At 36.3% G+C, this 15,191-nt stretch overlaps 2 protein-coding genes across 2 annotated transcripts in view; one reads left to right on the forward strand and one right to left on the reverse strand.

Annotated features, from left to right (window-relative positions):
• Positions 1-15,191, reverse strand: part of TG (thyroglobulin) — a 262,451-nt gene that overhangs the window by 58,619 nt on the left and 188,641 nt on the right. The window lies entirely within an intron of this gene.
• Positions 1-15,191, forward strand: part of SLA (Src like adaptor) — a 38,319-nt gene that overhangs the window by 8,318 nt on the left and 14,810 nt on the right. Inside the window, exons 2-3 of the mRNA XM_063451043.1 lie at positions 3,512-3,595; positions 5,320-5,419. Of these exons, the coding sequence (XP_063307113.1) occupies positions 3,538-3,595; positions 5,320-5,419 (158 nt within the window). The 5' untranslated portion in view covers positions 3,512-3,537. The remainder of the gene's footprint in view (positions 1-3,511; positions 3,596-5,319; positions 5,420-15,191) is intronic.

Raw genomic sequence — 15,191 nt, forward strand, 5'->3', positions numbered from 1 at the left:
ACAGTTGTGGTGCACTTCCTATTGTGCAAAGACAAAGTGATGGAAACTTTAGCAAGTAGCTGACCAACTTCCCCATTTGTATCTACTTTTCAAATCATTGCGAACAGATAGCGAATGTTAAATGTTCAGAACCCAGATCACGTTTAGAACCTTGCTCGATTGTTACAGAAATATCAAATCCTCTGTTTTGCATTATTAACTAATAAAACAATGAATACAGTGAATCTATTAGCATTTCTTTTATCGAGAAAGGAGGTTTACATTAAAAGGTTAAACTTACTTACTGTAATTAGATAAGGGTATTCCTTCGGAATTCATATAGAATTACGGCTATACTTGCAGTGAGACATTTGGAACTGTGTGATTTGTATTTTGTTACTCGTAATAAAGGCGTTATTGCAAAAACGACAATACCATTCATTCATAACCGTGCCACATTGCAGGAAACAGGCACCTGCAGATTCAGTGGCACATCTAGGTATATGCTGGCATACCTTTAAACATAAAGGAATATTAGTACAAAGTACAAGATGTAATTTTGACAAAAATGGCCCTTAAATTGTGTAAATTCTTTAAACATCAATATCAGTTTATCATAAAACAAGTTAAAAAGGATGAGCCCCAGCCTAAGGAGCCTTGATTGTTTTCTCAACAATCCCAACATCCCATGCACAATATTCAAATGATCTGAGACAGCACGGGAACTTGCATTGCTAGACTTGCATGCCACATTTCTGTAGGGTCCCTCAGCAAATGACTTCTGCTTTTCATACATAATTTTTGAAGGGGGGGAGGGGAGGTGATATTGTTTTGATGGTGCAGAGCTTGAGAAAAATCTGTGTGTATGTTTCGAAACTTCTGTTTTCATTCTAACTATTGTGATTGTCAGCAGTTTGTATGAATTATATTTATTAATTATTACTATTACATAATTATTCATATGTTGCTGTTTAAGAGGTTAATATGTAGTTGTAGTCGTAGGGGGTTAGTGGGTGATGTGTGAAAACTAAGTTATATCTCTGTATGACTTTGCAAGTGTTCCTCTGTAAGTTAAAGTATCTTAAACCTGTGCTATTTGTAATAACATTCAAGATCTAACCAGTTTGTCCAGTTCTATCCATTGTCACTAGTTTTATGAAATGCCAGAAGTCTATATAATGCCTGTCTTTATTACGCAAAGACAGCGTCGGTCCTGACTCCCCATGTGTACCCGTTACTGAGCTCTGTAAATAAGCCTGTTATCATAATGAACTCCACTCCTATCATGGACAAAGAACTAATTATTAATTATAGGAATAACTACGGCGCATTGGCAATCCCATGCATAATCATTCGGAAAATACTACTAAAAAAACAATCGGCAAGCATGTGGAAGTGTAGCAGGCACCACGGAAAGCAAGGGAATCCAACTGGAAAGATTTCTTGCTGACTGCTCCAATGTTACAACTCGATTGCAGTTTTTTCAGAGATACTGTATCCCTGGAGGTTTTTAAAATGCGGACGTTGCCTTCAGCACATTTGAGAACTGATGGGCAATGTGGGGGTTCTTGATGCAAAGGAGCTTTTAGTTTAAAACCTACAGTTTAAAGTATTTCCCATTATTCCTTACAAAACATCTTAAGCTGTGCCAAGTTCCTTTGGTGAACAATATGAGTCATGTGCCATATCTTTGGCTGGCAGGAGTTCGGGCTTGCAGCTTTTCAGAATTTACAAAGAGAACGTATGGATATTGCTGCATTAATATTGAAATCAGTTAAAAATCCTATAAATGAGTCCACACCAAATGTAAAAATTTGATGTTCGGTCGGACGACGTGCTTTGGGTAGCGCTTTCCACAAACCCTATCCAAGAGCTGATGGAAACCGATTTCACAAATTAGTCTTTTGTTCACTTTGAAAGCTCAGACTGCAGGGACCAGACTTTTGCTCTTGTATAGCGTTCATTGTCTAAGTTAGATGAGGGTCTTTGTTTGCAAGGAAAACCTTCATTTATTGTCATACAGAGCAAAACAAATTGCCAAAAATAATGGGGAAATGCTGAAAGACTCATTGTCATAAAATCAATGCAATAAGCATTATTGGTTACAATGTCTACACGGTCCCTTTAACACTATCATTTCTATAATCCGCTAAAATAATCCAGGGTATATCGCGTTTATTATATTTATTGAAACAGTTTGCACTTCTCGCTTTCTACTAATACTGTATAGGCAATGTATTATTAGAGAACCCCATCAACAGTAACTTTATTAAATACCGTTTAATACCATGTGACAAAATATTCTCTAATCGGGCACAGTGTAGGTGTCTATGATACTGACGTTGTAATGGGAGTATGCAAAAAAACATTACTGTATATGATATCTCTCAAATCAGCTACAGTTTATCTAGAATGTAAAGGAAGTAGAAAAAAAATGCACTGTGATCGTCTTGGCAGTTTGTTGAAACAAGTCTTCCCAAATTATTATTGGGTTACTCCAAGGGTCATAACCACCATGAAACGGTTTGCCATCTTACCCGGGGCTCCAGATATTTCTGAGGCTCCCTGCTGCTCTGTTGATGTGCGGAGGTTAAAATCACTGAAGTGGTCATGGTGCTTGGAGTATGCATTTAACCTGGATTTATATTAATGCATAAAAATCTGTACTTTGTTTAATGCTACCTGGTCACATTTTATAGGATTACACATGCCATATTAATCGTGGATTCCCACTCTTTGTTGGTCTTATCGAATAACTTACATACATAGTGATAAAGACGATGAAGTTCTTTTAGTTTCAAAAAAATTAGAACACTATTTATTTCGTTTTAATTCGGGATGCGTAGCCCACCCATAATAATATCATTTTTTTTTTTTTTTTAAATTGTATACAGATCGCTGCTCAGAAGAACCTCAAAAATAAAAACTGTGAATATTTAAATTTTAAATTGAATTTATTCAGTAATCCTTTACAAAAGAATTGGTTGAGTAATGTAAGGTCTACGTGGTATAACTTAGAGATTGTCAGGAAGATGCTGACATAATTACATGTAAACAGAAGTACTGAATTTGTCACACACAGTAGGGCTTATAAAAATGGTCAACTGTCCTGATTGCAGGAACTTGGTGGAATCTAGGGGAATTTAGTTTCCTAAAAATTACCATAATCTAAAAATAATATATCTGTAGGATCATAAAGGGGAACGTTCATTTTAAAGGTTTTTTTCAGAACTTAGTAGCTACTATGTTAGTGACAGAAGGGCTTAACGAGACGTTGACCCTATATAAACAGGTCAGTCCATGACGACATGACGTGTGTAGGGCCAGATTGTGATGATAGCAGTGAATATCATTGGTCTTAGGGGGTTAGATGAGTAAGCTTGTAACTACTCTCCGTGACGCACCTTAAAATGATGCAAGAAATCTCAACTAATATAAATGACGAGGCTCCGGAATTAACAGCTAGTAAGAAAATACGGTACATGTTTATATAATTCCAATCGAAAAACATATTTGTGTTTGTGTCTTGCAGAGTCAATAATAAAAAAAAAAACAGATATGGGAAATATTGTGAAAAATGCTGCAAAACCCAATAATGTTGCTACGTGTCACACAGGTAAGAGTAACCATATATTTTTACTAAGAGTTCCAATATTATAATTGCTTAAAGAAAACCAAAACCTGCCCTGAATCTTTTTTTCCCATTAAAGTGTTCCCCAAGTACCATGACCACTTCAGTGATCGTGCTGCCTGGAGTCTATACGTTCAGTGTTTCGCTATCATTGGGGTATCATCAGTCAGCCCAGAACAAGTGTTCCAGGTTGACGTATATCCGGGCAGTCTCCATCATGCTACCCATGTCCTCCCCTGCCTTCATCACTCCCATGGCAGTGAGGGGGTGTAATGTCAGCAAAGGATGCGTGGGTGAGGGGAGAACTTGGCCTTTGAACTGAACGTAAGATTATGCTTCTTCTTTTTTTTTTTTTTTTTTTTTAAAGCCAGGATAGGGAAAAAAAAACAATTTCTGTATTCTCTCCCACTGCAAATGCTTACCTCCCCATTCTGAATATATTACAATAAATAGCAAATAATGAATATCCACGCTAAACCACTAAAACAATAAATAATGATACCAACAATATGTTTCATATTCACACATGTGCAGTTAATAATTGTAATTAAGACAAAGAATAAAACCAAATCGGACATTGAATCTTTATCCCTATCACCAATGTATCCCCTGCATATTTCAGGTTGGACTTTGGGAGGTCCAACTTGGGCCCATATGCTGAACATATCAAGTCTCAATGACTATCCCAGCGTTTCCATCTTAACATTCAAGTGAGCACAAACAGGAATCATGTTTCAGACTTCACACAGCACATATTTAGCCACTCATGGCAATGGACACTGCTATTAACACAGCTTTTTATGATCCAGAAGCATTTAATCAGCATGGCACCGGTTCTGGTGTAGAAGTTGGAGTCTGTCTAGCTAGGTGGCAGGGAGTTGGCCGTAAGGCTACCCATGAAAATGTTTGGACTCAACACAAACCTTTTATCGACTTTACTGGGTGAAAAACCTACATTATGAATAGCTAGCACAATTATCTAAATCAGGAGTATTCAAATACAGACCTAGCAGCAGTAAGCTGACTTTAATATAACTCCCATAAACTTACAGCAAGTGGCTGGCAATGGATCATAGGAGCTTGCTACAATCTCCAGGTCCCGTATTTAGCTACACCTGATGTGGTTGTATCAATATTGTTTTTTGGTTAAATGCTGTAGTTTTATTTATTTATTTTTTTGGCTAAGTGTATCTTTCTTTCTCCAATTGTAATATCTTCCTCTCTCAGGGTTCATTCACTAAGCAGAGAATTCTGATGAGCTAATATATTTAACATATTTATACAGCTCTTTCATAACATTAACTGCAATCATTGATTCCATTTCAGATGTTAGCTCAGTAAATTGCCTACTATGATACTGCTCTAGATTTGTTTTCCGTGTTCTGTCTTTTTATGGGTACCCAAAGTACACAAATATAACCATAGTGTTTGGTAACACAAAAAGGAACCCATATTTCGTGCCACTGCTGTATAAGAACATATGTAACTCTCATTTTCACAACAGTATAGACATTTTGAGAACATCCTGGGGAAAAAAAAAATTAAAAACACTGTGAGGATCATGTTGAAGAACAAATTTAAGGTAGTCGATTTTGTGTGGGTTTCATCATCTAATCAAATGGAACAGACTATCTATGTGTGAGAGCTTCCATTCCGATTGAGATAACAGAGCTGACTTGCTGACATGTAATCTCTGCTTTATCTGTTAGGTTCAGAAAGCGATTTTCTAGCCGTTCTTTATGATTATCCTTCGGCGGATGTGAGTGAACCTATCTTTCATTTTGGAGAAAAGTTGCGAGTTGTATCTGAGTAAGTTCTTTTTATATTCCTTCCCAAAGTAACTTTGGATACCTCCAGCACTGCAACTTTTCCCATGATGCTCTTTGCTATCAAACAGAAGTGTCTAGATATTTTGTTGCATTGTAGAAAAAACACAACGTACATAAAAAGTGATCAAGTCTATACGTGTTTTTCTTTATGCAGTACTTGATCACGGGCTCCATAATGTGAGACATGTTGGGCCCCACTGCGCCTGCCATTCTACATATTGTGTTTTGTAATGTAATATTATTCCATATTTTGCATTGGAAGTGTTTAGATCAGAAAGCCCCAACCAACTAAGTCCCCATAGTTCTAAAGGGGGGATATTCAGGAAATACCTTTTTAAGTTTCCCCTGTCACAAAATGTGATTATTATTATTCTTTTATCATAAAACCTGCTGTGGAATAAATATGTCTCCTGGTAAACTAGAATCATTGTTATCCGATACTAATTCGGTGTCTCTAATACCTCAATAACACTCAGAGAAAGACAGCAACTCTAATCAATAACAGCCAGTGCCTAGAGAATGCAGGACACATTCTTACTTCCCTGGCATGACCTGACCCACAGCAGATATATGACTGGGGCTAGAGTAGAACATGCAAAACTACAAACCCTATTAGATTAAAAATAATTAAATATCACCACAAACAGACCATCTGACAATAAAATTTGCATCTAATGCCCTGTCCTGCCATTGACAATAAAGCTAAGAAATTATGGATTTTGTAAATAAATAGAGTAACTAACAGCTAACTTTTCATTAGCTATCAGATAATGCAAAACGAGATGTAAAAAAGGCACATGTAAAAAAGCGACCACTCAATCGCTTAGAGAGTATACGCCACTGGAAATATCAATACAGTAAAGGGCACATGAGGTTCTAGGCAGATTTATTGAATAACAGTGAATGTTTTGGTTCACACACGATCCTTTATTTTCATGCTTGAAAAAGGTTCTTTAGAGAGTTGGAAAGGTTAGCCCACTGGTATTCAATAAATCTGTTTTGGATTTGCCTTTCCTGATGTGCACAGTGCTTTACTATATAGCTGTCTTGTTTGTGTTTTTTTGGTTTTGTTTTGTTTTTTATTAGATGTGTTTTTTGGTATTTATATTTGTTTGTGCTATTTTTTTTTCTGCAATGTTTTAAGCTGAGAAATAAAAATAGGTTGAATTATATAATTAAAGGATCCTAAAAAAAAGACATCAAGGCACTCATCAAAATGCAAGTGGTTAGCGTATCTCCAATAACGGGAGTAAGAATACGAGGTAACCAACGTAATGTTTTTGAAGCTTTACATATAAACAGGCTGAGCACGGCCATGATAGCATCTTAGAGTAATTTCAGACTAAAACCTGTTTCATTTCTTTAATCAGCTTCGACAATGGAAAATTATCTTCCTGTTGTTAAGCACAGTTAGAAAAACAAAAAAAAACCTCAGAAGGGCTAATGCAAATATTAATGTTCAAAGTGATCTGCTTAGCAAGAAATGGAGAAATCGTTATATGGATTTACCGTAACCCTGCGGTCTCTTTTATCAACCAATGGATGTGCAGCAGAATTGCTCGAAGTGCACGTTTTACGTGTTAATGCAATGGAAGCAAAAAGAGGAGCAATTAATATATAAACAAAATACGAATGTAGATCACACGATCACACGAATAGACACCATGCACAAAGCAGACTTGTTCCACTGAACACTATTTTTTTTAGTCGTTCTGCAAAAGCTGCGAGTATTAGTCAGATGGGCACGATTACTGTAAAATGCTTGTGGCTCCAGTTTTATCTCAGCATTACAAAAAAACGAAACCATAGAATATAGAAAGTATACACAGGCTGTGTTTGAAGTTGTATGACTTTTTGTTTAGCAGATATCTAATATACAGATTTATATATATATTTATATTTATTTAAGCATCATATGATGTTTTAAACAAATTCATCTTTAGACGCTAGGCAGTTGGAAGTCGTGTTGATTTGCATAAACAGTATTATTTCTCACGCAAAAACACTAATCTTTAATTCTACTAACTTAAAAAGAGTAAGTGCAGATCTACTTTGTTTTTGTTTTTTGTTTCTTACTTTAAACATCTACATGTTTCCAAGTAAGAATTCAAGGTGAATTTGAAGTTTAATATTCAAAATCGCTGAACTGGAAAATTATCAGCTATGCTTCTAGTTTAGCTTATCTGGACTTAAAAGATCACTATAGTATATTAGAAATAAAAACTTATATTCCAAACGCTATAGAATTATAACAATACTATAGGCATTGCTGCAGAGGGACCTGGTCAGAACCGCGGCCGATTAATTGCGTCAGATTCATACACACTGACACACAGATAAACACACGGGCACATACAAACACAAATATACACACCTTGATACACAGACACTCACCGGCACATACAAACACAGATACACACACTTTGACACACAGATACACACTGTGTGTATCTGTGTGTGTATCTGTGTGTCAAGGTGTGTGTATCTGTGTGCCACTATATGCCAGTGTGTGTGTGTATCTGTGTGCCACTATGTGCCAGTGTGTGTATATGTGTGTCAGATTCATACACACTGACACACAGAAACACACACCGACACATACAAACACAGATACACACACTTTAACACACAGATACACACACCTTGACATACAGATACATACATACATACACACACACACACACAGATACAAACTGTATGTCAAGGTGTTAGTATATGTGTGTCAAGGTGTGTGTATCTGTGTGTCAGTGTGTGTATCTGTGTGCCACTATGTGCCAGTGTGTATGTATCTGTGTGTCAGATACATACACACACACACACACAGATACACATTGACACACAGCTACACACACCGGCACATACAAACACAGATGCACACACTTTGACACACAGATACACACTGTGTGTATCAGTGAGACAGCCACTGTGCATTGGGTGAGTACATGGGAAATCAATGATTAATTTGCAGCTGCACACTCTTCTAGATTTGTGGTGTGATTCACGGTTTTAATCGCATTTCAAACACTGGGGAATTCAGCTAGCTCGTGGCAGGGCTGAGCTCCGATTCAGAATCGCAAGCTCTGTACATCTCTAGACGGAAACATTTTCCGGGATATTCATCAAACCTGAAATTGACCAGGGGATGAAACTTTTAAGCCATAAATATTTTTTGGGGCTTTAAATGTGCAATTTTCTAATCGATTCATGGCAATACCTAAAAATCCAGGCATTGCCCCTATTTTAATTAAAACCTGCTGGTGTTAATTGTATTAAATTAAACACAAAGTATCTGAGTTGCATTAATTATTTCTCTCGAGTTTATATAGAGACTGGCTGCTTTTGGCTAAATATTGCTATTGCAAATTGAAGTTGTGCAATGAAATAAATGACATTTCTAAAATATTGGCATGTAATCTATAGTTCTGATACATGTAGATGTACTAGCAATGTTATTCCCTAAATGTATAACTCAATGGAAATTCAAAACTAAAAAAAAGTACCGTATATACTCGAGTATAAGCCGACCCGAATATAAGCCGAGGCCCCTAATTTTACCCCAAAAAACTGGGAAAACTTATTGACTCGAGTATAAGACTAGGGTGAGAAATGCAGCAGCTACTGGTAAATTTCTAAATAAAATTAGATCCTAAAAAAAATATATTAATTGAATATTTATTTACAGTGTGTGTATAATGAATGCAGTGTGTGTGTATGAATGCAGTGTGAGTGTATGAATGCAGTGTGAGTGTATGAATGCAGCGTGTGTATGAGTGCAGCGTGTGTATGAGTGCAGCGTGTGTATGAGTGCAGCGTGTGTATATGAATGCAGCGTGTGTATATGAATGCAGCGTGTGTATATGAATGCAGCGTGTGTATATGAATGCAGCGTGTGTATATGAATGCAGCGTGAGTGTATGAGTGCAGTGTGAGTGTATGAGTGCAGTGTGTGAGCGTATGAGTGCAGTGTGTGTGTGTGTGTGTGTGTTGCAGAGCCTTGGTGGGGGATGGGCAATTTTTTTTTATTATTATTATTTTAATATTTTTTTATTATTATTTAATATTTTTATTTATTTAATTTAATTTTTTATTATTTTTGTATTATTATTTAATTTCTTTTTTTTTATTACTACTAATTATTTTTTTTTCGTCCCCCCTCCCTGCTTGATACATGGCAGGGAGGGGGGCTCTCCTTCCCTGGTGGTCCAGCATTGGCAGTTCAGTGGGGGGCTGTGGGGGCTGTGAGAGATGTTACTTACCTCTCCTGCAGCTCCTGTCAGCTCTCTCCTCCTCTGCGCCGTCCGTGCAGCTCCCTCTGACAGCTCCCAGTGTAAGTCTCGCGAGAGCCGCGGCTCTCGCGAGACTTACACTGGGAGCTGACCGAGGTGCTGAACGGACGGCGCGGAGGAGGAGAGAGCTGACAGGAGCTGCAGGAGAGGTAAGTAAACTCTCTTACAGCCCCCACAGCCCCAGTCTGTATTATGGCAATGCAAATTGCCATAATACAGACTATTGACTCGAGTATAAGCCGAGTTGGGGTTTTTTAGCACAAAAAATGTGCTAAAAAACTCGGCTTATACTCGAGTATATACGGTAATTTCTGCCTTAAATTTAAAATTTACTTTGAATTCTCACTCTAGTAACTAATGCTGTGTCTGCCTGAAAGATGCAATGTCTGTGTGTGATATGTGTACAGTGCGTGTAAGTAATGTATGTACATGTAATGTACGATGTATATGAATTGGGAGTTGCAAGATGAATGTATCATTTTTTTTTCATATATTAAGGGTTCAGTAAAAGTATCAGTACCCTTTTTGAAACTTGCTGGTAAAAGCTTGACAACGCCCCTGATAGAATGCTAGATATTTTAATGTACGCTGACAGGATATGGCGATAGAACAATTCACATTAAAGTGGGCACGAAAGTGAACTCAGAATCAAATGATAAAATGGAAATTCTGAAATTAATCAGCACGTGTATATCAAAGTTCTACACTTCTGTTATTCAGTGACATTCGCCAGTTATATCACGTAGAGAGAAATTACCCATGGTAATTGAAATGATACAGCCGTAAAGGGAGATTTTCCATTGAATTCATAGGTTACAATTAGCCAAAGTGTGACGGGGAAGTCACCTGTGTGGGTCTAATCAGTGAAACATGAATTGTAGTGAAATTATGTAACTTTACATTGGACTTTGCCAAATTTAGTTCAAAATGGCTGAATTGAAAATATAGTTTTAAAAAGTTGAAGAGGAATGTGTTGCAGTATTTTAGAATTAACAAAAATGAGGTCACTCCAGCATAGTCGTGTTCTTTCCCGAGTGTTGTTAGATTAATAGCTGCTATATAAGTAAACGCAGATAATTAATACATTTATAATAAACAAACATGTTTAAAATGGAAGTGTAATTAAAACATAGAGTATTTTTAGGTGGGAAGGCGAGTTTAACCCCTTAAGACCGCAGCCAAATGTACAAGTTGTGAACGAAACAAAACGTAAACAAAACCTGGCATTTGCGCTATATGTCTGTCCAACCGTAATTCACCTCTTTCATATTAAATGCACCCCCCCTTATTATATATCATTTTATTCAGGGGAAACAGGGCTTTCATTTAATATCAAATATTTAGCTATGAAACATAATATAATATGGAAAAAAAGGGGGGAAATTAGATTTTTTTTAGTTCTACATGACATTTTAACTGTCAATGTCATAATACTGTTTGCTTTTACTGCAATAAAATACACATATTTGTATTCAGCGATGTCTCACGTGTAAAACAGTACCCCCTATGTACAGGTTTTATTGTGTTTTGGGAAGTTACAGGTTAAAATATAGCGTGTTACATTTTAAATTAAAATTCGCCAGATTGGTTACGTTGCCTTTGAGACTGTATAGTAGCCCAGGAAATAAATTTACATCCATAATGGCATACCATTTGCAATAGTAGACGAACCAAGGTATTGCAAATGGGGTATGTCCAGTCTTTTTTAGTAGCCATTTGGTCACAAACACTGGCCAAAGTTAGCGTTAGTATTTGTTTGTGTGTGAAAAATGCAAAAAACGCCAATTTTGGCCGGTGTTTGTGACTAAGTGGCTACTAAAAAAGACTGGACATACCCCATTTGCAATACCTTGGGTTGTCTACTATTGCAAATAGTATGCCATCATAGGGGTAATTTTCATTCTTGGGCTATCATAGGGTCATAAAGGCAACGTAAGCAATCTGGCGAATTTTAATGTGAAAAAAAATGACACACAAGCCTTATATTTGACGCTGTAATTATTGAAAACACCATAAAACCTGTACATGAGGGGTACTGTTGTACTCGGGAGACTTCGCTGAACACAAATATTTGTGTTTCAAAACAGTAAAAAGTATTGCAGCAATAATATCGTCCGTGTAAGTGCTGTTTGTGCGTGAAAAATGCAAAAAACTTCACTTTTACTGGCGATATCATCGTTGTAATACATTTTACTGTTTTGAAACACTAATATTTGTGTTCAGCGAAGTCTCCCGAGTAAAAAAGAACCCCCCATGTACAGGTTTTATGGTGTCTTGGAAAGTTATAGGGTTAAATATAGTGCTAGCAAATTAAATTCCCTATACTTTCGGCATGGGTTGTCAGGCAGGTCCCGCTAATTGTAATTAATTAGGATACCTAATTATGTAAAATTATTACATAAATATATGTGTAGAATTAATATATGTATATATATACATATGTGTATATATACGTATATATATATATAATTTTTTTAAAATATTTTTATTTATATATATATAGGTATATATATAGTGATATATACGTATATATTTATGTATATACAAACTGCAAATATCCCGCACTCAATGTACCGGTCTTGTACTTGCCTCGGTGCTGCCTCAGCCTTCTATATATATATAGTGATATATACGTATATATTTATGTATATAGATATATATATTATTTCGTTTTACGTGTATTTTGATATAAATATATATATATATATATTAATATCACAATACAGTTAGAACGAAATAAAACACATCTATATATTTTTTAATATTCTATTTTTAATTATTTTTTTTATTTATTTTTTTTACGTATTTACATATTTATTTTTTTATATTATATATAAATATATATATATAACAATAATTATATATATATTTAATCAGTATCAGTCTACGTGTAATTTGATATTAATATATATATAATTATATATATATTAATATTAAAATACACCTAGACAGTGTGTGTGTGTGTGTGTATATGTGTATATATATACTTAGATCATATATATATATAATATATATATGATCTAAGTATATATATATATTTTTACACCTATTTAACTGTTTTTAATTTGATTTTCAGCCAGCAGGGGGACTAACTGTCATTACAGTTAGTCCCCCTGCTGGCATTGCACCAGCCAGCTATCCCGGCCATGTGATTGTGAGGTACTCGCATGGACCTCACTCTCACATGGCCCGGGGGGGCTGAAGAGGGAAGATGTGCCGCGGGGGCTCCCTGGGAGTCCCCCCAACCGTGATCGCCGGCGCGGGATCGCCGGCGACCGCGTAAGTAACAAAAAAACGGAGGGCGTACTATTACGCCCTGCGGCGTTTAGAGCCGCTTTAAAAAGGACGTAATAGTACGCCCTCCGGTCTTAAGGGGTTAATTTGTCCTATATTGCAGTTGAGTTTGGTTACATTTAAATCCGACAGGATGTGAAGAAGACTGTTAATTAAGACGAATGAGAATACAGTTTAGATATACAGTTTACGAATTTAATGCGTTGTCCAGGACGTTTCTTATTGCGAAAAATTTGTAAACCGAAACGCGGTTTCCCATAGGAATGCATTGAAAACCAATTAATCCGTTCTGGAGGTCAGAAAAAAAGTCAAAATGAGCTGGCATGGAAACCAACCCACAATGCAGAACACACAATAAAAGGCATGCAAACGACGAAGCTCAGCTCCCTACCTTTCCACAGCTTGAGAAATGCACCAAAAAGTCCCAAAACAACTGCAAACAATTTCCCGAATGGCTCCAAAACCCGATGCAAAAGCCGCTCCAACACCTCCACACTCGACGCCATGTGCTACCCACAGACTCCAGCATGCATGGCGGTGGCGCTATAAACCTCCCAGGTGCAATGCATCCTGGGGAAACTTGCTTTGTATTGCAAAAAAAAATTCGTAAACCGAGGCATTATTTTCAATGGATTTTCATTTGTAAACTGAAAATTATGTTAACCGAGGCGTTTTATGTACATATTAAATCCAGGTGCATGAAACTTAACAACATTTAAAGTATGTAGTGCTTGACATTTAAAGATACAAAGTATTCATTGGATCTATTTGTGAAACAGGCGCTCTTAATTTAAGTCAGATTGTATCTAATATCATGATACAATTAATGCAAATAAAGTGGCGCACATATCTTTTCCCATCACATATGATGAGGCTGACACAGAAAGATTTATTATATTATTGTATATTATATAGTCATCTGTATTATTTTGAATCTTTGAAGCACTTGTTTATTCAGATTTTTCATGGAGCAGCTCAGCAGGATACAACATAGTTACATGGGCTGAAAAGAGACAATGTGTCCATCACATTCAGCTTTCTCACATCTGTGTTTGCTGTTGGTCCAAAAGAAGCCAAAAAACCTAGTTGCAGTGCTTTTTTTTAATTTTGCAACAAACTAGGAAAAATATCTTCTTGATCCCAAAAAGGCAGTCAGATATCTCCTTGGATCAAGAATCTATTATCCCACTAATTTGAAATTATATCCCTGTATACTATGTTTTTGCAAGTATTTATCAAGCAGATAAAGCAGAGAATTCCACATTCAAGCAGAGAATTCCACATCCTTATTCTTTAACAAAAAATCCTTTGCCTTACACTAAATCTCCTTTCTTCCAGTCTAAATGTGTTACCTCGTCTCCTATGTATAGTCCTTTTTATGAATAGATTTCCAGACAATGGTTTGTATTGGCCCCGAATATATTTGTATAATGTTATCATATCCCCTCTATTACGCCAATTTTCCAAACTAAAGAGACTTATATTTGTTAACCTCTCTACATAACTAATATGCTCCTTTTATCAATTTTGTTGCCCGGCTCTGCACTTTTACACTTTCATTGATGACAAGTATATATAGGCACAGATACAAATACAGCCGAGAAAGAATGTTTTCTTTCTTAAAGTAACAGCCTAAGTTTTATAAGCACCACGTCCCAATGGAGTAGTTATGATAAGAGAAGGTCATGGATGCTGCCAATCCATTTTAGAGCAATGTACTTAGCCTACAATGCTGTGGAAATATGGACAATGGCAGTTTGGAAGGATAAAAGAGGATTTACAGGGTTATTTCTATGCTATAAATTGCAGATATTTCAGTATGTGCCACATTTGAAGCAGAACCTTTGCACATACAGACTCCTAACACCATGACAACTTCTAAAAGCAAGTTTGTGGTAGTTTTAAATTAGAAATTTGCTTTGAATTCACTTTGACTTTTCACGTGAGTCAGTAAAAATCATCATTTTGTGTCTGTGGATCGTATGGTCAGTTTGATGGGACTGGAGTCTTAACATCCTCCATGACAATCTGGGTGAATGCTTACCAATTCTATTGTCTATTATATAAAAATAAATCAAAAAAACAATAATAATGCAAATAGGAACCAGAGGATGAAATCCTGGCTCTAACAAATTTATAGTTGGAGGGAAAGTGGAGTAACATTAAGCAAAA

This window comes from Pelobates fuscus, chromosome 4, assembly GCF_036172605.1.
Source record: "Pelobates fuscus isolate aPelFus1 chromosome 4, aPelFus1.pri, whole genome shotgun sequence".
NCBI lineage: Eukaryota > Metazoa > Chordata > Amphibia > Anura > Pelobatidae > Pelobates > Pelobates fuscus.